Raw genomic sequence first — 25883 nt, forward strand, 5'->3', positions numbered from 1 at the left:
TTTTTGATTAGTATTTCATATACCGCCTGCTATCTTGTATTGGACGATACAGCCTTGAAATATATCTTTAAATAAATCCCTGATTTATTTAAAGACATAAGGATCACCAAACGCCGTAAAAAGGCTTTTTAAGATTACATATTGGATAATATATATATGCAACGATTTAACAGAATTAGGAACTAAATTAACTCGTCTCATCAATATAAGCGCAAACCTCCACTCCTGGATACCACGAAATATAAAATACGCTAATTAAGTGAAAAGGCCGTTAACAAAATCCGAAGACGCTTACTTCAAAAAATTTCATAACCTTACCATGATTTCTTTTCAAAAAAAATTGTTTTCCACAACTTTTTTCAACAATTCGAATTTCTCAACAACAACAACAACAACAAAAATTGAAATCCGTATTTTAAAATTCTTCAAAAAAACAAATCAATATTTTTCAAAAATATACAAATTCCCTAAACAGCTTTTAAAGCTCTTTTATATGAAATTAACTTGTTTTTTCGCGGGAGGTAAACCTAAAAATGTGTATTTTATAATTTTGAAACACGGAATCCAGCTTTGATATCATGTCAGGAGAAGCAAATTGCAGATTATGATGCACAGAAAAACAAAAAATAAAAACCATTAACATTATTATACATAAACAAGTTAGATAAGATATAAACTAACCTTGTTGAGTTGCTGAGTTTTTTTTCTGCCAGTATAATTTGACTAAATTATTAAATAGGAGTGGCGGTTTACGTGAAGGTATGACGTGTAAAAGTAAATGCAAAAAATACCAAAAATTTAAATGCTATACTCTTGTGCCACACACACCATGTGAACTTACATACTACCAAAGCATATTCTGATCCGACACAAACACTTAGCCTGAAGATCACGTCGGCACAAAGTACACTTCAATCGCGCAGTGCAAGGCACAGTACTCAGGATGACAGCAACGCAATTATAAAACACCATCTTAAAAACGCTAATATAAATGTATTAAAACAAAATATTATCCTATGTGTATAACTAACAAAATACTACATATCGTAGAAATTTTTATACCTTACATTAGGTGAAAATAATCGTAAAGAATCGAGAAATGCACAGCTTCATCTGAAAAATTTTAGGCAATGTTCTTATCTAGAGGTGAATAACGATCGAGGAATATTCAAAGCTGCGTTTCGACAGGTATATATAAAACTAAACGACCTACCTAAATGAAATAAATATAAATTCAATGCAAAATGGCGATTTAGAAATGAGCAGTTATAACAAAAAAGACGTTCGTTCTGTCTTGTAAAAGTAGGATTGAAAATTAGATACTTTAATCCTGTATATATTACATTAGTATTTTTGTTTAATTTTTTTGTAAAAAAAAGACATTAATGCATAAAATTCAAACGCAACATAAATATATACAATATATAACAATACTTAAAATAACAAGTCGAAGGTAGAATGTTTTAACAGGCACGGTGGAGAATGAACTCCACCATACTTTCATTTTTATTCACGACACTTATAATTCCATACAACGGTTACATATTACTTTTCACATGTTCTTTTATTTCCATGCGCGCTATACTTCTCCTGTGCACCTCATCAGGACCATCAGCTAAACGTAGCACTCGCGCCCATGTAAACAAATACGCCAGAGGCGTATCTCCTGACAAGCCGGCTCCGCCAAAAGCCTAAAAAATGAGATATTGCAACATGATCAAACAAGTTACTCACAATTTGAAACAGCATTATGATTTCAGCATGCCCATTTTTTATAAGGAATTTTATTTTAAATTTTGACATTTTTTTAACAATCAGTTGCTTATATTTCGGAGGTATAACAAATTAACGAACTTAAAAAATTTTTCCATGATAAATATTCGCGTTTTATAGTTGAATGTTGGTTAATGAAGCTATAAAGTAGAGTAAAAAAGGAAGGATAAACTTTTAACTAAATGTGAGTTGCACGACATCGTGAGATGCAAAATTCCGCACTTTAAAATTTTAAAAAATGTGCAAAAATGGTCAAAATATTAACGAAAACTGCGAAAATCCTTTTACAATAAAGTAGTGGGCAACAAATTTTTTAAAAAAATTCAGAACAATTTAAAACAATTCCTGAACGTTTTCACACCTCACAAAGGACATGGACCAACATAGCAAGCAAACAAAGAATGGCAAATACCAAAAAACATTTTCTGGTGTTTTTCAGTTATTATCTAGTAACCTAAGAATTCATTTTTTAAAGTTTCTAAACTTAAGATCAATTCCAGAAAAAACATTGAAAAGTGCATCTATTTTAGCACATTTTCAATACTACCCTGTTAACGGATGAAATCTAGGCCGTGTAAAAAGAAACGCCATTTGCCTAGGAGACCGTAAACATATTGAAAAGTGCCGTTAATAAAGGCGGGCGTTACTTAGGGCGGTGTAAAAAGAGGCGCAAATTTACCATTCTAATTGAAAAAGAAGTTACACACTTACTTGTATAGCTCTGTCGATCACACGTTGTGCCATTACTGGTGCTACCACCTTAATCATTGCTATCTCTTTCGCTGCAGCCTAAATAATCATAACCTTTTGTTTTTTGCATACCAATGATATTAAAAAAAAAATACAAGGAATGTTCAGTTTTTTTAAAAGAAATAAATACCTTTTCCTTTCAACTGAGCAGTTTTTTACTTTTAAAGGGAATCTTAAGAAGCGTTTTTTGCTACCAAAATATACTTCAGTTTTTTGTGATTTAGATAGTACCTAGACACTTTCCTTATAAAAAACAAAAACACGTTTATCATCCTTTAGTTTGGTTTCTAAAAACTAGCTTCAACAAAATACGTTTTTGCAGAAAGCTACCGTTGAGAAATTTAAAACATGAAACCATAAAAAGTTCACTAACTTTATTTCCAACTGTATCCATCATGTGAGCGGCTTTTAACGTCAGCAATCTATATTATTATGCAACCAGAGTTATAGGATGAATACCACAGTGCTAAACGTAGTGCAAATGGCCGCTTTGGCTATTTCCACCATCTGTTCAATAACACAAGCAACCCCACGGTCCGCGATAATAGAGTCGTTAAAAATTGGTGCGTGTTGTGCATATTGTAGCCATGAAGCTTAAAATAAAGTAATATTCAGAATATAAGGAGGAATCCAGAACACACCTTGCTTGCTCAATGTCTATTCTTGATTCCGCAATGTCCGATTGAATGGTTCCTTGACGAATTAATGGTTTACCGAAGGCCTCACGTGACATTGTCCGTTCAATCATCAATTCTAATGCCCTTTCTGCATATCCAATCAATCTCATGCAGTGATGAATTCGACCTGGACCCAAACGTCCCTAAAATATACATAGAGTATCACAAGTCTGCGTGGAGTGTTGGGGCAAGGAAGGGATTGGTATAGAAGGCGAAAAATTATTTGCAAGAACTAATTTTCGCAAATACTTATATTTCTCTTATTTAACGCGACTGAAGACATAATTATTTTCAGCAGACCACATTATTAATTAGAAGCAAACACGGTCCATTCGCGTTAATTAAAGAAAGCGATAAATTAGAGAAATGATTGCAAAAGGTTTTTTGAGAATTCGCGGTAATTTATTTTCCGCACGTTTCGAGGAATTCGTTTTCGGGAAAAAACACAGAAACAAATATATCTATTTTGACATATCAGAAAGTTCTTCTCCGCAGCAACAAAACTCCAAGAGAATGGCCAAAACCACGAACGACAAAAAAGATTTGCTGCATCGCCAAAAGCAGTGGAAATAAGGCTATCAAATTTTTAGGCAGCAGAAAAGAGCCGAAATAAAATACTGAAAGACAGCTTTCCATTGGAACGTCTATGGCCGCCGCTCCCAACGCTCAAATGTTTGCGCTCAATATGCTCAATTTACATTAAAGATGGCAGCGTTTTCTGAATTTTCATTGGCTATTAAAAAAGATGCATGACTTGTCTTAACTTCCAAAGATGCAGATCCCGAGTTATTAGGTCATTGGAGAAAATTTAAGAGGCCTGGGACGAGCCAACGAGTACCATTTTGGTTAGGAAATTTATGCTAATTATTATTATTATTATCATTATTACTATTATTTACCCAGGATAGCCTCTTCAGTTCCTATTGGTACTGCTATCAACGAGGGTCCTGCGAAGGTGGTCCTAGCGCATTTAAAGCTCCCATTTGAGCTACGAAAGTCGTGGAAGCACAGCAATCGCTTAACTAGACAACCACCTAAGATATCAATCCTATTCTCATGCTGAACGCTAAGCAGAAAGGATAGATTCACACTTTTATAGTCTCTGGCATGACTCGGCCGGAGTTTGAACCCACGACCTCCCGCACTGGAAGCGAACGCTCTACCACAAGGCTATCAGTCGGTAAATCAAATACCCTTTACAATAGCTATGTTATATTCTATATTGTTAAGTAATAGATTAACAGGTCTAAAATTACTCATGACAGAAAATGTAAAAATTTGCTATTACTTAAAGTATGACATCATAATTTATGCAGCATAATTAAATCTGAAATTCTTTAAATACAAATATCTTGCGAACGAAAACAGCTTTGTAAAAAATTTAAAGACTTTTAACAACTTTCTGCAGGTCATAATATAAGTTCAACTTCATTTCATACCTCGGATTCCCTTTAAAAAACAAAACCTAGACACCGTTTTAGTATTCAATCGGCGTGTGATTTTTATATTGTAAGCTTTAAATATTTGTACCTTTAAGGTTCGAGAGTCAGCAACTCAAAAAAAGGTGTTCCATATTTTTTATGTCTTTCCAGTTTCTTATTTCATGACAAAAATATCACTATTTGATAGGAAATTTATCTGGCTTTCAAAAAATATACATTTTTTTTTTCGCAGTTTTGGAAATATAGGCAGTATTCTCAACATGGGTGATAGGTGTTTCATGTATCCTTAATAAAAAAGCGGCAGAAAATGTAAGGGACTAAACATCTTAAAAAGACAAACGATGAAGTAAATCTAAATTTTTTCGTTAGACGGGGACAACAAATGGTCGGGAAAATGCATTTTAAACACATTTAAAATGGGGTCAAAATTTCTGAAAATTACTTCCTGGAGAAACTGATTCCCTACTGTATCTGGATTTAGTTTAGGAAAATAAATATATACACACCTGTGCGATCTCAAAACCACGACCTTCACCCAGTAGCAAATTGGATGCTGGTACACGTACATTTACAAACTCAACTTCTGCATGACCAGCTAAAATATAAATAATGAAACATGGTGATTGAAAAGTTAACTAATATAAAGAAATTGACACGCAAATGTGTTTTATTTCTTTGTTTCAATCAGCCTTGAAACAATTTAATGTTTCACCTCCCTACCTGGTGGATCTTCAAATCCAAACACAGAGAGTGGTCGAATGATTTTAACTCCTGGTGCATCCATGGGTACTAATATCATACTCTAAAAAAATAACAATTCATGGTATTAGTACATAGTCCAAAACAAGGCAACATAAGAGGCAGGGCTAGGCACCCGAATAGGGGAAAAAATCAATCACTTCTAGTCGTTTAATAGTAACACTGCTACTAAAGGCTGCATCTTGCTGTGAATATATTCTTTCATATAATTTATATTATATTTTAAGCATCATCCCATATCAAAGGTACATAACGTCATTTTTTAACTTATGTAAAAAAATCACAAGGACAATATCTGTACGACCTCCAAGGCACAACAACTACATGTAAATCCATATTTCAGACTAAACCTTAGATGTTTTCATAAACTATTTGAAATTTCACACGAACCTGCTGTTTGTGTTTCGATGCAGAGGGGTCAGTCTTACCCATAAATATACAGAGTTTACAGCGAGGATCCATCGCACCTAGACATGGAAGAATCACATTAAATACATAAAAAAATCTAATATACATGTACTTCACTTAATTCTCGTGCAACAAGATTGGCATGGACAGACTTTTTAATTTTCGTGAAGAAGGATCTTAGGAAAGCAACAAAAAAAAGTACATATTATTTCTTTAATATGAGGGCTCTCAACGCCAACCAGTAATAAAAACATCATTTTACTTGTGAAAAGTCACTTAAAAAATACTCAAGATTAAACTAAGCTAAACTCGTCACCTGAAGTCCACCATTTTCTTCCATTAATGACATACTCGTCACCATCTCGAACGATTGATGATTGGATGTTAGTAGCATCTGACGAAGCAACCTTGGTAAACAGACAAGCTAGCGGTGTGATTTTTGGTAGTTAAGCATACTTTTATATTGTTTCTTTAATCTTACTAATTTAAAATGGTTTGATCTTGGAAATACTTCTTTTAACTTATATACAAGATATTGCGCGAAAGTACATAGAACAGATTAAATTACTACCTGTGGCTCCGTCATCCCAAAACATGAGCGAATTTCTCCAGCCAATAAAGGTTTCAACCATTCTTCCTAAAAACAACAGTTAGAAACGATTATTATATTTCTAGGAGTTGCAATTGCAACTTCTATAGCAAACCAACGACAGGGTCAAATTAAAGTGGAAACAAAAAGAGGCGTGGCACCTGTCAATTACCTTTTGAACTTCCGTACCATATTTTATTAAAACTTCCATATTACCAGTGTCAGGAGCAGAACAATTAAAGATCTAAATATAATATTTTAGATGTAAAAAAATTCCCCTTCGTTGTTTTGGAGCATTTTTCATTATTGTCTTGATATGGTTGCTTTATAAGATCTACTGAACGCATACCTCTGGTGCAAAAAGAACTTTTCCCATCTGTTCACATATAAAAGCATACTCAAGGTTTGTTAAGCCTGCCCCGTATATTTGATTCGGGTCAGTTTCCAATGGCACAAATAAATTCCAAAGTGATTGTGATTTCGCCTTCTCCTGTCATATAAAAGACAAAGAAATGTGTAAGTCAATGTGGTCGCAAGTAGGTCTATTAAAAATAACGCAAAAAGTAATATATTTCTGGCCATACATGATTTCTTATAAACAACATTTTATGAGCAACATCAGAGTGAAATCTTTAAACCAACAGCCAGTATGAAGAAAGTAAATACAAAAAAAGGAGAAGCAAAATGGAATTATAAGGGTAGCAATTAGTTTCCGAGACCTTCCTCGTGCTAAATATCATGCTTCATATAACGACAATTGTGTTTAAAAGTTTAATATTGACTGAGCAAGCAAACACGTGAATTTGGTCTCCTTAAGTATATAGTCAACAAGTTACAACTAAGCAACAATTTTAGCCTATAAAATACAGAAACTCAAGCAACGTTAAGCATTAGCCAAAAATTTATGTTTTTAATATTTTAAAACAGAGTAGCTGTAGAGAAACTTTGTCCCTATTATAATAACAGAGAAAATTATGAATAAAAATAAATACATTTGAAACACTCCCAACTAGTGAAGGGTTTGGAAAGATATGTACTTACAGTATAACTTTTTTTTCTGCAAACAAATATTATTACAAAAGTGCACAAAATGTTAGCAATTCAAGGGGGGCACACCTTAAGCTCTTCTAATTTTGGATGAACTGTCCATTTTTGTTCAGGTGATCTTTCAACAAACATTTCCTTCTCAATTGGATATATTTCATCTTTCATAAATTTGTTTACTTGCGAGTACAAATGTTGAACTTTTGGTCGCAATCCAGACACATCAAAGATTAGATTCACACAATCTTGCGAGATAAAAGAGGTTTTGGAGAAATTAGAACCAGTATGCTCTTTCAAATTATCACAACCATCAATATGCAAGATCTTAATTCTTACCATCAGCTTTGAATCGTTCAAGATGAGTTTTTTTGGCCTCTTCTTTGTCAATAAAGGAGCAACCAACATTAGCTAGAACATCCACAAGTTTGCCCATATGTTCGCCTTGATCTGAGCTAGCCTTTCCTACAACGGTAATGAATAAGTACATTTTGCTATTTGGGTAATTATGAAATTATCTGAGTTAATGCGCAATGGAGATAAAGTTGAGAAAAGGAATTGTCAAAAAAAGTAAAATAAAAAAAGAGTGAAATAAAAACAAAAATGTTTAACATAGGAAGATTGAAATAGGAATGTTTGTCACATTTGTTAGTTCACGTTTTACTACGAATTGCTTTATATTTTGAATAGTAAAAGTTCTTGATACAGTGGGCGTATTTATTGAATTGCAAATAAAACCATGTCTTATGTTAAAGAACAACAACTTGGGTGCTTAGAGTACACAAAATAAACAATTGTGTGCTAAGATAATAAACAATGCATGATACACACCGATGTACATATGGCTTCTAAACACTTGAAGTGCCTCAACTAAGCACCCCTTTCATATAAGCGTCCCTTCTATAACCCCCACCCTAGAAGTGAAGTCATTGAATAAGCGCCCCTCCCTAGAATAAATGTTTAATGGAGGCATTACAGTATGTCTAAATCATATTCATGATGTCAGAAAAAAACTTGTTCCTTGAAAAAGGTTATGCTTTAGATACTTGACTTAATACAAACCTTTCAATTCTCACCAGTCAACATCAATTGCGACTATTGATGTAGTACTTGTATTTAAATATGTTGGCAAATTTTTAACTTTGATCTCATAACTATTAAGCGCAAGTGTATATTTCAACTTTTGCAATACTAGAAAACACTAATTTATCTTGGTATTAGTAAACCATTATTTTTGTTGTTTGTGTTAAGTACAGTATACAAATATCTATTTTCATTATCACCACTGGCTACAAGCTATGTATATCTGGCTATATGTATAGTTGTATGGTTTAGCCATATATGGTAATATGGTAGTACCATATATGGTTGTATGTCATAATCATATACAGTCATACATGGTGTGTAACAGGTTTTAGAATATGCATTAGTACCTTCTAAAGCTCTCTTATAAACACCTTGTCCAATTGCAGCAAGTCTGAAAAACGAAAATGCCATGTACACATTCCAATCTTTCACATCGTCAATATTCATGTCTTTACAATATTTCTTCATGTATTCAACATCTGTGGGGATTCCTAATTCTTTTAAGCTTAATCCAAGAAGACCTGAAAATAACAAACTGGATACTTATGTTTGGGTTTTTTTAGATTTCTTTATAAAAAAGGTTGGCTGTTATCTGCAAATATAAGATATATTCACACCATGATTTTATAAAGATAACTTACCTGCAAAGACAGGGGACATTTGAGGCATGTAATGAAACAAACAGTTATAAGCCAGATCTGATAATGGGTCACCCAAAGTTGATAATTCCCAATCCAGAACTGCCACCACTTTTGAAGAGTTTTCATCAAAGATGCAATTGTCAATTCTAAAACAAGAAAAGATTTAGAGAAAGGTAGGGAAATATTATTTTTTGAAAGCACAGTTTGGAAAAAATCAACAACAGCAATTCCTCCAAAAAAACCTACGCATCTATGATGAAATAAAGTTTTAGCTTTATTAAATCAAAATTAGAGTAAAATTAAACATTTTTTGGTACAACAGAAAATACCTAAAATTTTATCGTTTTAAATTTATACAGCCCATGAAGACATTTTGGTAGTAAAATAATTAATGGCTGAAAAGGGACATAACATATATATGGAGCTCTTTACCGAAAGTCACCATGCACAACAGTACTTTTCTGATTAGTTGGTGCATATTTTGTAAGCCAATCCATTAAACGATTCATTGCAGGCTGTTCATGCATTTTGGATGATAAATATTGTTTTGTCCAACGCTCAGTTTGACGTAAAATGTAGTTACCTAGGAGTAAAATATTTTTAATAAAATGTTCTAAACAATTAGTAATAATTTTTAAAAGATATTAGACATAATATTGCTTACCTGATTTCCCATAGTCACCTAACCCAGCTTTTTTTATATCAACTGAATGAATTTTTTGTAAAACTTCATTCATAGAGTTGTATATCTGTTGTCTCTCATTTTTTGACATATTTGGTAGGGAAACTGAGTTGAATATTCGTCCACGAATATAATCCATTATGTAAAAAGGTGTACCAACAACACTAAAAAAGTATATTCTTTTTAATTAATGTAACAACAAGAACTTTTTGTATCTCTAAAATATTTTGTCTGCCTGCAAAAACCAGGTCATGCTAAAGCACAAAAGTCTTTAACCTACAATTAAAATGTGATATATCTTTATAGAATTTGTTACAACGGGCAAATTCCCATGGATTTTCCTTTGATAAATGACTAGTATATAAATACAAACATATAATTTTTTATTTTTATGTTTTGACTGAATAATCATGTTTCTTGTAACTTACGTACTATCTTCACATAAGCATACCAGATTAGGTACTGGCACTCCATTCTCTCCAAGTGCTTTCATAACTCTAGAAATTAATGAATTAACTAAAAAATTGTGCAGTTGCATAGCTCCATAGTACATTAACATAATAAAGGAAGCAAAAGTTTTTAAAATGTGGTAAATAATATTTTAAAATGATGATCTTCTTTTGGCCCGAGTATATGACACACCCCAAAATTCTCTTTTGCAGGCCATATTTTGCAATACCTCATTTGAAAATTTTTTTGGAGTATAATGTTGCTTAAGAACCATAAAAAATCACTAAATATTAGTTTATACTTGTATTTTGTGGGTACAGACGTTTTCTCACATGTCTTATATTTGTGATTTGTTTTGTGTACCTACGAAACATGAGAAATACCTGTATTCCCTTTCAACAGCATGTGCAGATGGAAGAAGCTTGCCAGGCTAAAAAAAAATTTAAAAAATTCAAAATAAAATTGCAAAGTTATTATGTGTAAGAAGAACATTGATCTCTTACAGGCTTTTTGCGTAAAACCATTTCTCTACCACCAAACTTCAGATAATATGTTGGATTTGATTGGCCATCTTTAAATTTTCTTAAAACCATGGGTAGACCATCATCAGGAAGTTTAAGGACATTGACCTAAAAAAATTTACCAGGCAGCGCAAAAAAAATCAGAAGAGTAGAATTGGAATTTAATTGTGAAGTAAAGAAAATGTCACGCGATATAAGAAAGTTTTCACACATTTTAATATTAGCAATATTTATTGATTGGTTGAAAAATTTATCAAACATATTTACCTTAAGACAAGAAACTTTCATGGAAAGATATTTATTTTATATTTATTTTTTATTTACTCCTGGGAGGTATATGAAACCCTTGAATCAGCAAAACATTATTTATACGAAAAATTTCTCAAAAGACTTAAGGTCTTTTGAGAAATTTCAAAAGACACATAAGGAAAAAAACACAAAATTTCACTGTAATTTTGATGTCACCAAAATTTTTTCCCTAATGTATGAAATATTTCTGAGCTGCTATAACAAGTTTGTTTAAAGTAGAAAAACAAACAGATGACAATGACAAGGATAATAGCAGTGGTTGTGGTGGTAGCAGTAGTGGTGGTAGTGTTAATAATGATAAAGCGAAGCATAAGATGTAACATTTTTATATTCTAAAGCAGAAATAGAAGTTACTGTACCAAGTACGCCTTGAGAGAATCAACTGGTAGTTTATGCCTCTCTGCTATGTCAATAGTTCTTGGAACTATTGTTCCAAGATTAATGTGAAAAATATTCTCAAGTTCCTTTAAGGCAGCATGTGTCTCATTTACCTGTCAAAAATAAAAATAATAAACGATAATTCAAGATAAATAAAATTGAGCAACATTTTGTATTATTTCTTTGTGTATATCTTATATTGAATGAACTTGTTATTATTATTTATTTATTTATATTATAAAACTATGACTATTTAGAAGCTATTTTTTACAAGCTTTTACAAGTGTTAAAATATTGTGTAAAGTTAGATAGAAATCAATCGTCACAAAAAACAAATATGTTGCGCGTAATTTTTTAAATCAGACAAATCAAACCAACATTTTTTCAACAACACATTACAGCTAATTTTAAAATATAATAAACAACATCTCGTGACCACCCCAGTCTTTCAAAAATGATATGGCTTTTCTTATTCTTCAAAGAAGACACATTTCCCTGTAGATTTTTACTGTGTTGAGTCTTGAACTTTTCTACACTTTTGTAACTGAACCCCAGTGTTAAATGAGTTTTTATGAAAATATATACTTTCTTTAAAAAGCAGGATTTTATGCATCTGCTCAATCAAGTTACACTACCTAGTGACAAATAAAATCTGATTTTTTTTAAACTTTGTATATACCAATTTTTTTGGATTCACCATATATACTGACATAGTACATTTTGTCCTACTTTCAAATGTTAAACCCTAGAAGTTACCACTGTTACATAAACATTTTTGTTTTTTTTCACGAAGTCTACTACTTCAAACAGACACATATAAAGCTAGTAGTTACACACTTTGATAGTTTCCATTCCAAGAACTTTTGCTGCTTTGAGATTGACACCAATGTCATCAAGATACACAGCTTCACTAGGTGCTACTTGAAGCCTGTCTAAGGCTAGCTGATAGATAGCAGGGTTAGGTTTTCTTAATTTTTCAACACAAGACTCTACTACCTGTATAAAATTAGTATAATAAAAAATTAGGCTACAGTAGCAGTTACACATAAACATACAATAAAAAAATCTATCAAATAGACTTACTGTATCAAATAATTCCCTATCTAATACAAGACAAGATTCGTTATCCTTTATCAGTATGTTGTTTGTTAACAATGCTGTTTTAATTCCAACTGCACGAAGTTCTTTAACTGCCGATACCATTTCAGGACGGGGCTTGCTAAACTCAGTTACATTGATCATTGGTGTGATTATTTCATCAGGCAAACTTTTACTGAACAACTTCATGGAACGTTCGGATAAATATGATGGAAATTCTTCAGCAGTAAACTCTCCACACTCCAGTCGACCCCATAGACTTTTATCACCACCTTTGAAAAGCAAGTCATCCATTTGAGCTGGTGAAAGTTTATGTTTTATAGCAAATTTTTGGATTAGGGGGACTGGTGATGGAATCATAACACCTCCCATATCAAAAATAACAGCTTTCGGCTGTTGTGAATTGTTTCCATAATTTATATGTCGTAGTGCACTGGTTGACATCACACAATTCTGAGTTCGAATTTTAAAAGATGTCTCCTTAAGTAGTCGCAACATCACTTGTACTAATACTGTGTCTATGGGAGAAATACAACACTTTACAACAAGCACATAGTCTAAATTACCATTACCAAATTACCAAAGACATTTCAATTTAAAGACTGATACTTAAGATGTGTCCGCTGTCCGCTGGACAAATTAGTTGTTTTGATGTTATGTCACAACATCACAATTATATTTCTAATTAAATTTGTATAGCATTTCCAGTTTTTGAGGAAAAAAAACTTGGAAATGGGTTGGTTTTTGATTCGAGGGCCCAAATTTCTAAAAAAATGATGAAACAAGCAAAGGAAAATCTACCAACATTTTTATCTTTTCTTTTATAAATTGTCTCTAAACTAACTCAGCGAGCCTCCTTGTTCTTTTTTGCGAAAACCCTGGGATAAATTTTTGCAATTAACAAAACGGAATTTATCAAGCAATACATAACATGGAAAATATTGCACATGTATAAACCAGCCTTTGAAATACAATACACAATTTGATCTAAGTAATCGATTTCTCTAGTGACGCGTCAAATTCTATCTGTGCAATTGAATGCTTTGTAACCAGTTTCTGTTTATTTTAACTGAAACACAGAAAAAAATATTGATGGGCAGTTTTTGGCCAGGAAATGGTTTTCGATAAGTCTCGTTACAAAGTTGCTAGTGCAGTATATAACATGTGAAGAAAGATAGTTAAAGGACGTTACATTGTATTTTTTCATAATAAGAAAGTCATTTCTAAAGGTTTTAAAACCAAACTATAATTATGTGTAAGCATAATTTCTTTTTTGTTTTGATGACCAAATAAGAAAGTGAATACAGGCCTTGCCATGAGTCGCGAGCAATTGCTCGCGCTTGCGTAAATGCTCGTTACGCGAGCATTCTATTGCTCGTGTAAATATTAACATTTTGAGGTAACTGAAAGATATTTGGTGTGATTATTGTCCACCCATCGTGCAACAGTTCATTCGCTATTTTATAAAACGTGTGCGATACAGACATTAATCTTTGTTGCGCATTTATTTTGCAGTTGAAAAGTGGGGGACGTTTTTAATTGTGAACCCCAAACACGATGATCAATCTTAACTTCCTTTTCTACATGTCCAAAATAGTATTTAATGTTTATTTTTCAGGTCATCACAAGCAAATAGGAAAAGATATGCTTCGTTTTCAAATTAAAAAAATCGTTATCTGCGTGGTTTAAATAAGACTTATAAATAAAATCTCTTTTTAAAAGGTACACGTCAGGCACATAAAATTTATACAGAAAAAAAATTATACCGCATGTGGTTTCGTTTTTAAAATTGTTTGCATATCAGTTGCGGCATAAAGAAAATAATTCATTAAATTTGGACCTGCTATGGTTTCAAATGAAGAAATTATCTACAATTAAATCCATGATAAATTGTCTGTTCCACCTGTAAGTGCAGTTTTGCAGACTTGCGTCATTCGTGCTCCGTCGGCGTTCACTCCGCATTCATTTAAGAACTCTTAAATGAATCATAAACTTATTAGGCCGAAGCAGTTTACTGTCGGCCACCCGCATGTATATTTACCACTACATGAAAAATTCATTATTAAAAATTTTTTTTATAATTGTCTTCGCTTTCCCGTAATAAACCCTCTGACATGCTTCACACCATCATCACTGAGGATTTCCCAACAACAACTATAATCACCACGCCTGTCATGCTTTATTTCCTGACCCTCTGATTTTAAGTCGTCCCTGAGCCACATTCTTCAACCTTGCATGGAAAAAATACTGAACCAGTATAGTAAAACATATAATAAAATAAATAAAAATTCAATATACATAAATGATGAACATATTAATCACAGTTCCACAAAGAAAGAAATGAAACATACGCAATGCATCCTATTTCATTCATGATACATTCTCAGAATTTTTAGATTGCGATTTACCAGAAATTCGTAAAAAATAACTGACTTTTATGACAGTCATCGATGTATTAGTTTTATGGCACGGTTTTTTATAGTATATAGTTTTGGTTTTAGTAACAACAGTTTTTTTGCCCTGGGAACGAATTTACTTGCTCCGGTCTGAAAATCCAGAGAAAAAATACATCTGACCGACTCATTTTTGCAAGGTCTTCAGGACGCGAACATACATATTTTTGATGGTAGCCTAAAAATGACTATTTGACTTGGATTGATGATATGGTGCATATTTTTGTTTACATATAGTATAGTCTAGATCCTACATGTTCAGGCTTTAGGCGAGTTTAGGTAGGTCTATGAAGAAAAGAATGCGCTAGTATTATCATACCTGACCCTTCTGATTCATCACCATCATAGCCATGATTGTTTAGGTAATTGTAGCTAAAAAGATTCTGCAGAAGTTGAAGACTCCAGAAAATAAAAATAAAGAATATCACATAATACATAAACAAAAGATTATCGCTATTATAGCTGAGCACAATTTTACCCAGGCGGACCAAAACACCTCAGTGCAGGCCTTTTCAGGAGATTTTGAGTGGGTGTGTGATGAATAACACTCCCAAAATGCATTTGCGTGTGCTTTAGGCGTGCTACTCTGGTCAATTTCTCATAGAATATAATATTTTAAGCATGCTATCGACAGCACGCCTGAATCATTTCAGGTGTGTGTGGGCGTGTGCGCGTGCTATTGCACGCCTCTCATGAAAAGGCCTGTCAGTGGTCAGTGGTGTAGTGCAGTTTAATTTACAAAATTAGACAAATGAAATGAAGTTTAATTAAAATAATAATTTAGCTCTGATCTAAGTATTCAAGTGAGAGACTGCTTCCGTAAATTTCCTGCTTCAAAGACCCATTGTGAAGGCCAAAATAGTGAATAATAGTGCTAAAGGTGTTAGGGGAGTGGTGGTGGGCACTTGAATACTTAGATTATTATTTTAATTAAACTTCGTTTCATTTGTCTAATTTTGTAAATAATAATTTAGCCTCTGATCGTAAGTATTCAAATGAGATTTCGAAGCCACCTACTTTGGATTCAACAAACAGTTTAGTAAAAACTGGGCAAGGACCAGTATATGATTAAACAGAACTACATATTTATGGTTTGTCTGTTATAACTCCTGGCAATGCCACAATGTACCATAACGGTACCTGTCTATTACATATATATATACAAAATCTAACGCAAGTAAACATTTAAGAAGTTCGTTCCCAAAGTTCTTGCTTATGGGCAATTTGTAATGTTTTGCAAATGTGCTAGTGCCTCTCCAGCCTGCCGCTTTTGCGATTGTCTTCATAGGTACGCCTATGTCCTCTGCCTTGCTGGTAGACGCACTCCTTGTAGAATGGGTGCTGAACGTCTTAATATCGATGCCAGCCAAGCCTAAGAAAGTTTTAACATATTTTGCAATGGTGGTGATTCCGATAGGTTTATGGGGATATGCATAGGAGAGAAGTAGTTCCCTTGGTTGGTTTTCAAGGTTCTCTCGTATAAGGTCTGTCCTCCTCCGGTATTCATCTAGGCAGTGGACTATACATATCCGGTTATCGAGGTGGTACTTCTCGAATTGCAGAGGTTCCTGATGTTTGCCTGGTTTTGTTGTCTTCATGATTGTAGAGATGTAGAAAGTGTACCTATCTGAAGATCGATGACAAAAGTTAACCTTTAGGGCACCTATTGTCTGGGCTCTCTGGCCACTCAGGAGGCACAACAAGGTGGCTAGTTTTTTCGTTAGTAACTCTAACTCCAGGTGCTGGTTACCAGGCAAGGTTGTCATATAGTTTAATATTACATCAGGGTCATATATCACGGTGTGTTTTGGTAGGGAAGGACGTAGCTTGAAAACTCCCTTGATTAGTCTGCTAACGTCCTCGTTCTTACCAAAGCTTGTTCCTGCATCCTTTGCGATGTATCCATAACTTGCCTTTTCTACGTGGAAAAGGAAAGCAAGGAAGTCCATACCTTGTTTATGACTAGCCCCATAAGGTTCTGGGATTTTTTCACTTTTACAAAACTTCAGCCATTTTCTTAAATAGAGATTATAGCTGGATTGGGTTTTTTCTGACCACGATGCAGTGAGCAGTTGTTTAAGATCGTCAGAACATGACTGTTTTAGGTTTATTGCCTCCCTGAGACAATTGCTATCCGAAGACTTAGATTTGGGTGCAGTGGATGAAAGACACTTGGTTGCTGTGGAAGCAGTAATAGGTCCATTCTAGGTAAAACAAGAATTTCTTTAATGATTAGTTCAGAATACCCTGTGAACCATGGTTGAATTACCTGGCGAAGGCAGGCGAAGGGTGGAAAGGCATAAAATGAGATATTGTGCCAATCCTCAGTAAACAAGTTTACTCCGATGCAGTTGGGATCAGGTTAATATGAGAAGAAGGCAGGTAACTGCGTGTTTATTCTACTCGCGAAGAGGTCTGTTTCTGGACGGAAGTCCAGTTCGTTCAGTACATAGCGAAATGTTGATTTGTTTAACATCCATTCTGTTCTTGTGTCCTGTTGTTGCGACTCTCTGTCTGCTTCTACGTTAAGAATGCCAGGGAGATGTGTAGCGACGATCCAATTATTTTTGCTTATTGCCCATTCCCAAATGCTATGTGTAATCTTATCCATTGGGATAGATTTTACACTACCCATTTTGTTTACACAGGCTACTGCTGAAGTGTTATCCATCTTTAGCAATATGGTAGTGTTTGCAGTATGGTTGCAAAGAGCCTGTAGTCCTAAGAATGCCGCCATTAGTTCTAGGACATTTATGTGGTGTTCCTGCTCCAGAGATAAAAACTCACCCTTTGTGTCATTGACGCTCCCCAACCTCTTGTTGAGGCATCCGTGGATATAATGACCTGAGGGTTGCCTCGAACTATTGGGGCTATGCTACTCCATAAATTATTCTTCCACCAAGATATGTCACCCATGGCAGTAGGGGTTAATGTGATCTGCACATCAAAGTTTCCGGTGCTCTTTTTTAAGGACTCAATTTTTAGTCTTTCGGTAGATCTATAGTAGAGTCTACTGTGTGGTACCCCAATAAGGCTGCTGGTAAACTTACCAATTAATCGCGCTAGAGTTCTTATTGTTATCTTCTCTCTCTGTGTCACTGCTTGACACAGATCGATTATGGCTGCCTTCTTTTTGGGGGTGAGAGCGACGGTCATATTCACTGTATCGATGACGAATCCAAGGAATTCCAAAACTTGTTTTGGTTCAAACTCGGATTTGTCTGGGTGGACCATAAATCCCAGTGAATCTAACAAAACAACGGTTTTGTGTACGTTATTGCAGCACTGTTGGTTACTGACGTTCATAGTGATCAAGTCATCAATGTAGTCAGCAATGGTGACCTGTTCCTTCCTTAATTTAGATAAGGGTGGTTTCATTATCTTGGTGAATTTTCGAGGTCCTTCTGTATAGCCGAAGGGGAGTACCAGGAACACGTATACCTTACCCTCATGTTCGAATTTTAGGAGCTTCTGGCTTTCTTTGTGTATTGGTATGCTATAGTATGCATCCTTGATATCAAGTTTTGCCAGATACATGTCCTTTTGGATTAATCAGAGAATGGACATTAAGGTTTGCATCTTAAAATTTCTTTTCTCAATGTGTACATTGAGTTTTTTGAAATTTAGGATGAGCCTGAACCCACCGTCTGATTTCTCGGTGACGAATATGGGTGAGATAAAGTCGCCTGGTTCGTGACTGCTCAACCTTATTACACCTTTCCCCAAAAGGCTTTGTATTTCTTCGTCAATGAAGAGTTTCTTTTGTCTATCTAGGGGGTATGTCAGATATGGGGTTTGGGGCATCTCGTTTACTGGAATTTGCAAACCAGACACTGTCTGGAGGATCTCCCCATCAGTAGTTATGTCTTTCCACTGATCAAAATGAAACCTGAGAGAACCGGGTTTAAAATATTTGACTTTTGACCTTAGAAAAGCTTTTAGGGTCTCAGTATCGCTTACCTCAGGGATTAATTTTTCCTGTTGGTGTGCTTGGAAAAGTTGCTGTTGTGGCTGCGGTACGGTTTCTTTGATTGGGATTGCCCATTGTGGTAGTTCGCCCTCTTTTGGGGCATAAGAGGGTCTTTGTTTGATGAAGGCTCGAATCTTCTTTTTTGGCCTCTTTCCAGGAGTGATTTGAGCTGGTTCTCCTTTTTCAGCTTCTCAAGCCTTTCGCAAACGGAGGAACCAAACAGCCATTCGGAATCCTCTTCTACTTCCGTAGCTAAGGCTACGTACTCTTTTGGTAAGGAAGGCTTAATTAAGTCTCGTCCTGACCTGATTTAGCAGCTGGGAGGTCTTACCAGCGAGGTTCATGGCGTCCTTAAGGTCGTTTAACGGACCCTTTGTGTCTGCGTTGGCATCACCAGATTTCTCCACCAACGTAGATGAAGCTTTCAGAAGCATAGCAACCGACGCTGAGTGCATGTTTTGGATGTCCTGCATCTTAACGTCAGTGGACCTGTGAAAATTGGAAAGTGTTTTCCAAATTTCGGTGTTTGTTCTCTTTGGGAGTAGAAAGTTGCAGTTCGATGGAATTGCTGCCGTTTCTAACTTCCACTTGAGAACATCGCACTTGAGGCTTTTTTGCCAAAACACTTTGGCGGCACATGCCACTGATGACGTGATTCTAGTCCCGAGGCCTTGCTGTCCTCTTCATAGTCATCAGTGGACTGTTGCCAGTACTCTTGGGCTGGCTCTTTGGTACCCTTTTTAGAATGCTCTGGTGCTTCATCTTTGGAAGAAGGCGATTCTGAGCGCGTGGATCTAAACCAGAGGTTTGAACCAGTGATAGATATTCTTTCTTCCTCCTGTTGGGTACTGGATTTGCTAGCCAGAGTTCCATCTGGAACATTGGGGCTAGGATTAAGACTAGACCGGGTCCCCTCTGGGATAATAGGGTCTGTCAGGTGGCTAAGTCTTGCCATAAAGGTGTTCATGCTGGCTAGTGTGTCGTGTATCCGACTTAGTTCAGCCTTTTGTCGCTCGGATACGATGGATACGACTTGGTCTACGATGGATACGACTTGGTCTACACCTGTGCAGTCCACGGTGATAGGAACAGGGTGTTCGGGGTCCTGTAAGGTGAAGTCATGGTCGCCATTTTTGCTGTGCTGTGGGAGCATGGGATCGTCGCTTTCTTGTTGCATTATTCTTAAACCGAATAATTAGTAAAAGGAATTAACACTAGAGGAATTATCCTAACCTAACACCAGCACTATAAACTCATTTAGTTTATATCACTTGCTATGTATTAATACAAAAGATACCTGAACGTGTCTACTCGAGCACTTGGCACTTCGCGTCTGTTCACATTTGTTTACGAAATCGAAAGAGGTAATTTACGGAAGCCGAATCTCTCATTTGAATACTTACGATCAGAGGCTAAATTATTATTTGGTTTGTCTGTTTCTCCACTTCACAGCTAGTACCCCATTATGACATGGAATGTTTATAAGAGAGCAAATAAGATAAATTTTGACCCGGCACGCGACGACCCAGGATAGTGGAATAATAAGAAATGAGCTTGCGCGCGCCCACACGTGTTATTATAAAGACAAACTTTTCCGATTGTTACTAATATTTTTCAATACCTCATGGCAATATTGAAAGATTCCCCTATCTCTGATAGTTGTCATTAAAATTTACGCTTGTAACAATCCATAAAACAAGCTTATTACAATCAGAAATCTATTTTCCGTAAATGTCACGTGGTCACCCTCGTCCCCAGGGATTTAGGAGATAACGAATCGAAAAGGCGAAGAAGGAAAAAAGCCCTGGGGATGAAGGTGGTCACGTAGTACCTCTCTCAGGTGAGAAAAAAATTTATGACGGTTTTACTTCGATCCTTTAAATGTTTTCAAAACATAGTAAAAACATTAATATTACACAGATTGAACAATGAAGACTTGTACTTTTAGATCTTTATCTATCTTTGCAGGCATTTGTTATGTAATATTTAGCATTTTTACGTAGGTTATTTTAATTCTCTATTTCGTGCATATTTTTATATTATATATGTTATTTCAACAGGTTCTCAATGATAAGACTAGTTATTTGTCTTCTGTGAGTTTCCTGGTTTATAAAAGTGTTTAATTAGGCAGAGTTATTACATATTTTTAATCTTGTAATAATTAAATTTATTGAATTTAGCACTGTAACACTTTACTACTGTATATACCTTTGATTACGAAAAATATCTATCTATACAAAATAACCTCTCTTCCAAGTTCCCGCTTAATAAAGCGTCAAAATCAACCTCGTCCCCAGGACTATTTGCTTCTCAACGGCGCTGCACTTTCTGGCTGGGTTCGAGCTTGCGTCAAAATAAATCATTACCAAAAATTCTGAATGAACCAAATTCGCTAGAAATTAATCGACACAAAATAAAAAGAAGAAGAAAAAAACACATTAACTTCTACCGATTGCTCATATAAATCGCGTAAAAAGTGATTTGATCTTCTTGCATCTTACTACGTCAAAGTGTTGCGAAAGTTTTCTGACATTCTTAGTGTCTCAAACAACTAGTTCAGCGGTCGTTGTGCGTGATCGTCAAATCATCGCTAGCAGTTTAGGGATTATTTTTGTCATCGATATCATAAATACAAGCAAACCTAGATCTTATTATTTCAGTAATTGATTGTGTAAAGAAGTTAATTTTATTAGTCTCTCATATCAAAAAGGTAAAGATCCCCGGGGACGAAGGTGACTGGTGACTCAAGTGCTTCAAGCGATAAGTCTATGCAATATATTCATCAATTTCCTAAAGTTTCAGCAGTAAATTAAAACTTAAATATTGGCGGATGTGGAGGGAAAACGAATTACCAGGAGGTGGAAGTGTGAGTAAGAATTGATAGCACCAGGAAACACTTACAATAATTACCTAAAGAAAGTAACATTGTTTTTACTGTCTGCCTATCATCTACGTGCCAGAGCTGCATCGTAATAGGGAATGGAAAATGATTTAAAGAGAGACAATTAAATTAAAAGGAAGGAGTAATGTTGTGGGGTAATCAGCGTGATTGTTTAATCAAAAGCGTGTGCAACTAATTATCTAACTAATCACCAGACGTTTTTGAATGCGGGGAGATTTTTTTCCTTCCACGTCACAAATGAATTTACAGCTGCTTTGCAAGAATCTCTAAAATTCAATGTCAAATTCTCTTTGCTGGTAAAACTTCGTAGCATATTTTTATTATTTTTCGAGTCTGTTTTTCTAATAAAACGAAACTAAAAAACAACCGTCCAAATAGCTAGTCAAAAAAACTCAAACGACGTTCTGATAATTAAACATATCGGACATTTTAACGACTTCCCAAAGTGACGTCATATATGCTAGAAGGTATAAAATCTGCTTAATTAGTCTGAAAAACTTTATCCGAGAACAAACACGGTACATTCTTATATACTTTTGTCTGTAAGATTAAATTATGATTCGACGTGTATTGCTAAGCGTTTTGGGTAAGTAAGAAAACGGATCTTTTTATGTATACATTTTTTAGAATCTTCTTAGTGTTATGTTTATCCTAATTAGAGACACAGTTTATCTATCCTCATAAATGGAACAGAAAATAATTCGATACCAATCAAATTGAAATCTATATCGCACAGTAAAATGGTTTTTAATCTAAAATAAAAAAAAAATTAATCGAGACAAACAATTAAATGTAAATTTCGGAATTTATATAATTTTTATATTTCGTTTTTTTTTTGTTACTAGGAATCTTGGTAATGGTGATACCAGCTTTATCAAGGACTGTCAGCAACAGGAATGACAGTGTGATGCCACAAGGTAAAAAAAAATTTGAATAAAAAAATAATTGGATCAAAATCAGATCGACAATCAGTATGAGAAAGAGAGCCCTCAAATTGACCGTATATACTCTTTTGCAACTTATACCTTCAGGACTTTTTGTCTTTCACTGGCAAAAAGAGGCAACTTACCTGAGGATAGAGGTTGCCTCTTTTGTTAATAAAAATAAAGTAAAATAAACCTGTCGCTTGTACGTACGTGGCCATTTTTGGTTTTACTATCATAGATCTTCAACAAGCTTCACGAAACAATGCAAGAAGACCGTTTTACATCAAAGCAAGGAAATGGGAAAAAACTACAATACCATACTATATCAACACTGATGTTGGTGAGTAAAAAAAATTTCACTTCAACCTCGTCCCCAGGCTCTTTATTGTTTTTATATTGGGTACTGCAATATAAATAAAAGCGAAAAGGGACCCTGCGGACTAGGTTGATTTTACTTCAATTTGTAAAGAAACTGGAATAGCTTCAAGACATATCGAAGAAAGAACGAGACTGTTTCACCAATTTTAGACCTAATATTAGAAGACAAGAAATTTCCTTTAGTCGGATGTAAATTTATTGTACTTAAACTTCCAATACTTGAGTTTATAATCCTAATGTCATTTCTCTTCTTAGCTATTCCCACGAAAATTCGGGAAGCATTTAAAAAGATTTCCGCTGTGTCGTGTCTTACATTTAAAGAATACAGAAACCTCCACGTCTTTTTACAACAGGGAAGTCGCATCAGATTTTATATGTCAACAGGGTAAGAATCACGTAATTTATTCGCTTGTTGTTTTCTTCTATTAGGATAAGACTCTAACCCTCACAAATTTTGTTTATTAATTAAAATACTGTAGAGCGCACCAAGCAAATTAACAAATTACAATACGTTCCGTATCAAGTTTATGTTACAATAACCAGATTTAGAACCATTCTGTCTGGACGCGTCTTTAAACATAGCTCGTTAACTAGCTACATTGTCGATAAAAAAAAACGATGATCTAATATCCAGTTTTGTCAAAAAAAAGTAAATACAAGACGACGAATTTATAACAAATGCGTACCCCTCTTTTTCAGCCTCCCGTTTCTTCGGCTTTTTGGTTACTCAAACAATATAAAAATCGTCAAAGCCCATACTATTTTTGGATAGCTAATTGAAACATTTACTTTAATGTTCGCTGTAATTAAATTATAGTAGCATATTTAAATTTTCACATTCTTCTGTCATTCCTCAGTCATTGCACCGATCTTGACCTCGGGCGATATTTTGCGGTATAGCTCGGGGTAATCGGTTATTACTGTATTATCACAATACGTTTTGTATCAAGTTAGCACTGCAAACTGCAGGAATAGTTTATTTAACTTTTAAACTTTTTAAAGAAACATAAGATCAAACAAATGCAACATTAAGTTTTTTAAACTTTTCACGCAGGTGCTCAGCTAATATTGGTTATCAAGGCAACGTGATGCATAGAATACAAGTAGCATCAGGATGTCAAATACCTGGAACGATACATGAAATACTGCACGTTCTTGGATTTCAACATGAGCACGTGAGAAGTGATCGAGACAATTACGTCACTGTGCATTTGAGTAATATTTTACCTGGTAACTAACTTACTAATGAAGTACTTAAAACACATACTAACATACTCATTCGTACCCTTTAATTGCTGATCCTTCAGCTGTGTACTGATAAGTTAGTTGATCAAGCGCAATGGCAATTTTTCTTTTGTTTAGGAAAAATTACAAACTTTCACATTCAAGATGGCGCTGATACAAGAGTACCTTACGACATCAAATCTATTTTGCATTATAATCCGTAAGTGATAATTCTAACATATTCTTATGCTTTTTCACTTCTATCATAAAGGATAATTTAAAATTAGCTGGGGACGATAGTGCGTTGACAGACAAAAATGAAATATCGAGCAAGAAATATGTACGACTTACAAGGAAAAAAATCTTAGGGCCGCGGACCCGTGAATTCTTCATCTGGTTAACGACTAGTTTTCATAAATATTTTAGATATGCCTTCGCTGTGAATAATCAAGTCAAAACTATCGAGTCAAAAAACAGGCAATCTGTATTATCATACAATTCAAAGATGAGTCAACTTGATATCATGAAATTAAACGCGTTGTATTGTAACGGCCCATTTCCAACAACTGATGGGCGTGTTGTTATTCCAAAACCGACAACATCAACGACGAAAAAAACATCCAGTATGAAGACGTCAACACCAACGATGACAACGACAACAACATCAAAAACAACGACGTCAAAAGTAACAACGAAGACATTGTTTTCAACGCTGTCTACAAGCAAAGAAATACGTACTCCTAAAGGTGGGTCTATTTTAAATTTGAACTTAACCATTGTTGCGTATGAAGATTACTTAGATTCACACAGATAATATAGATAACACATTTGGAAACAGAATATATCTTCGTTCTAAAACCTACAACGTGCAAGTCAAATATATCTAAATATACGGTAGCCGATTGGTATATACAAGATAAACAACTTCTGATATGTTGTTCTTTCAGCCTTTTATGTGTTTCGTAGCCTCGTAATTTAAAAGACGTTGTTTTGCGCCCGATATTTTGAATTAGTTTTGCATACAGCAAATAAATTCAAAGATTTTAAATTCTGTATTTTTAGTTTGCAAAGATGCTTGGAGCGCATGCACGTCCTACAGATTGTATTGTCAACACGATGCAAATGTAAAAACATTATGTTGTGCTACTTGTGGTGGTATGTGAATATTTGCTGACTGTTTGCTCACTTTGACACTTTAAAATGCACGAGGAAAAGGAAAGCAAATGAAAAGTCCTTGAAACCAATGCCTTTAGGGAGGAATAACATGGAATGAAGGCTTTGCTGGCCACATTACTCACTCAACACTTTGAGATACACGTGAAAAGAAACCAAATAAAATGTCCTTTTCATGTCGTTAGAGATCACATCTACGGGCGGGCATAAATTTGTAACGTTATAAAAACTTACATATTATCATATAATGGTA

At 34.7% G+C, this 25883-nt stretch overlaps 1 protein-coding gene across 3 annotated transcripts; it reads right to left on the minus strand.

The window, feature by feature from the left end:
* On the minus strand, positions 1-20419 carry LOC130655935 (acyl-CoA dehydrogenase family member 10-like). 3 transcript variants are annotated; one of them, XM_057458754.1, is made up of 25 exons: positions 20325-20419; positions 15377-15429; positions 12590-13122; positions 12344-12502; positions 11488-11619; positions 10802-10927; positions 10682-10728; positions 10277-10345; positions 9831-10012; positions 9599-9749; positions 9167-9312; positions 8873-9046; positions 7779-7904; positions 7515-7687; positions 6748-6888; positions 6571-6642; positions 6381-6446; positions 6126-6216; positions 5792-5868; positions 5363-5444; positions 5149-5237; positions 3165-3343; positions 2897-2945; positions 2485-2562; positions 1-1691 (listed from the first exon to the last, which is right to left on the minus strand). In XM_057458754.1, exons 3-25 carry the CDS (start codon positions 13100-13102, stop codon positions 1539-1541), a joined length of 3075 nt encoding a protein of 1024 aa, XP_057314737.1. In that variant the 5' UTR covers positions 13103-13122; positions 15377-15429; positions 20325-20419; the 3' UTR covers positions 1-1538. The 3 variants fall into 3 exon arrangements, with proteins under 3 accessions (XP_057314737.1, XP_057314736.1, XP_057314738.1); XM_057458753.1 differs by lacking the exon at positions 20325-20419 and having other exon boundaries at positions 15377-15501; XM_057458755.1 differs by lacking the exons at positions 1-1691; positions 2485-2562; positions 2897-2945; positions 20325-20419 and adding an exon at positions 2952-3116 and having other exon boundaries at positions 3238-3343; positions 15377-15501.
* Between the last annotated feature and the right edge of the window lie 5464 nt (positions 20420-25883).

Source organism: Hydractinia symbiolongicarpus, chromosome 8 (genome assembly GCF_029227915.1).
Source record: "Hydractinia symbiolongicarpus strain clone_291-10 chromosome 8, HSymV2.1, whole genome shotgun sequence".
In the NCBI taxonomy this organism is placed as follows: domain Eukaryota; kingdom Metazoa; phylum Cnidaria; class Hydrozoa; order Anthoathecata; family Hydractiniidae; genus Hydractinia; species Hydractinia symbiolongicarpus.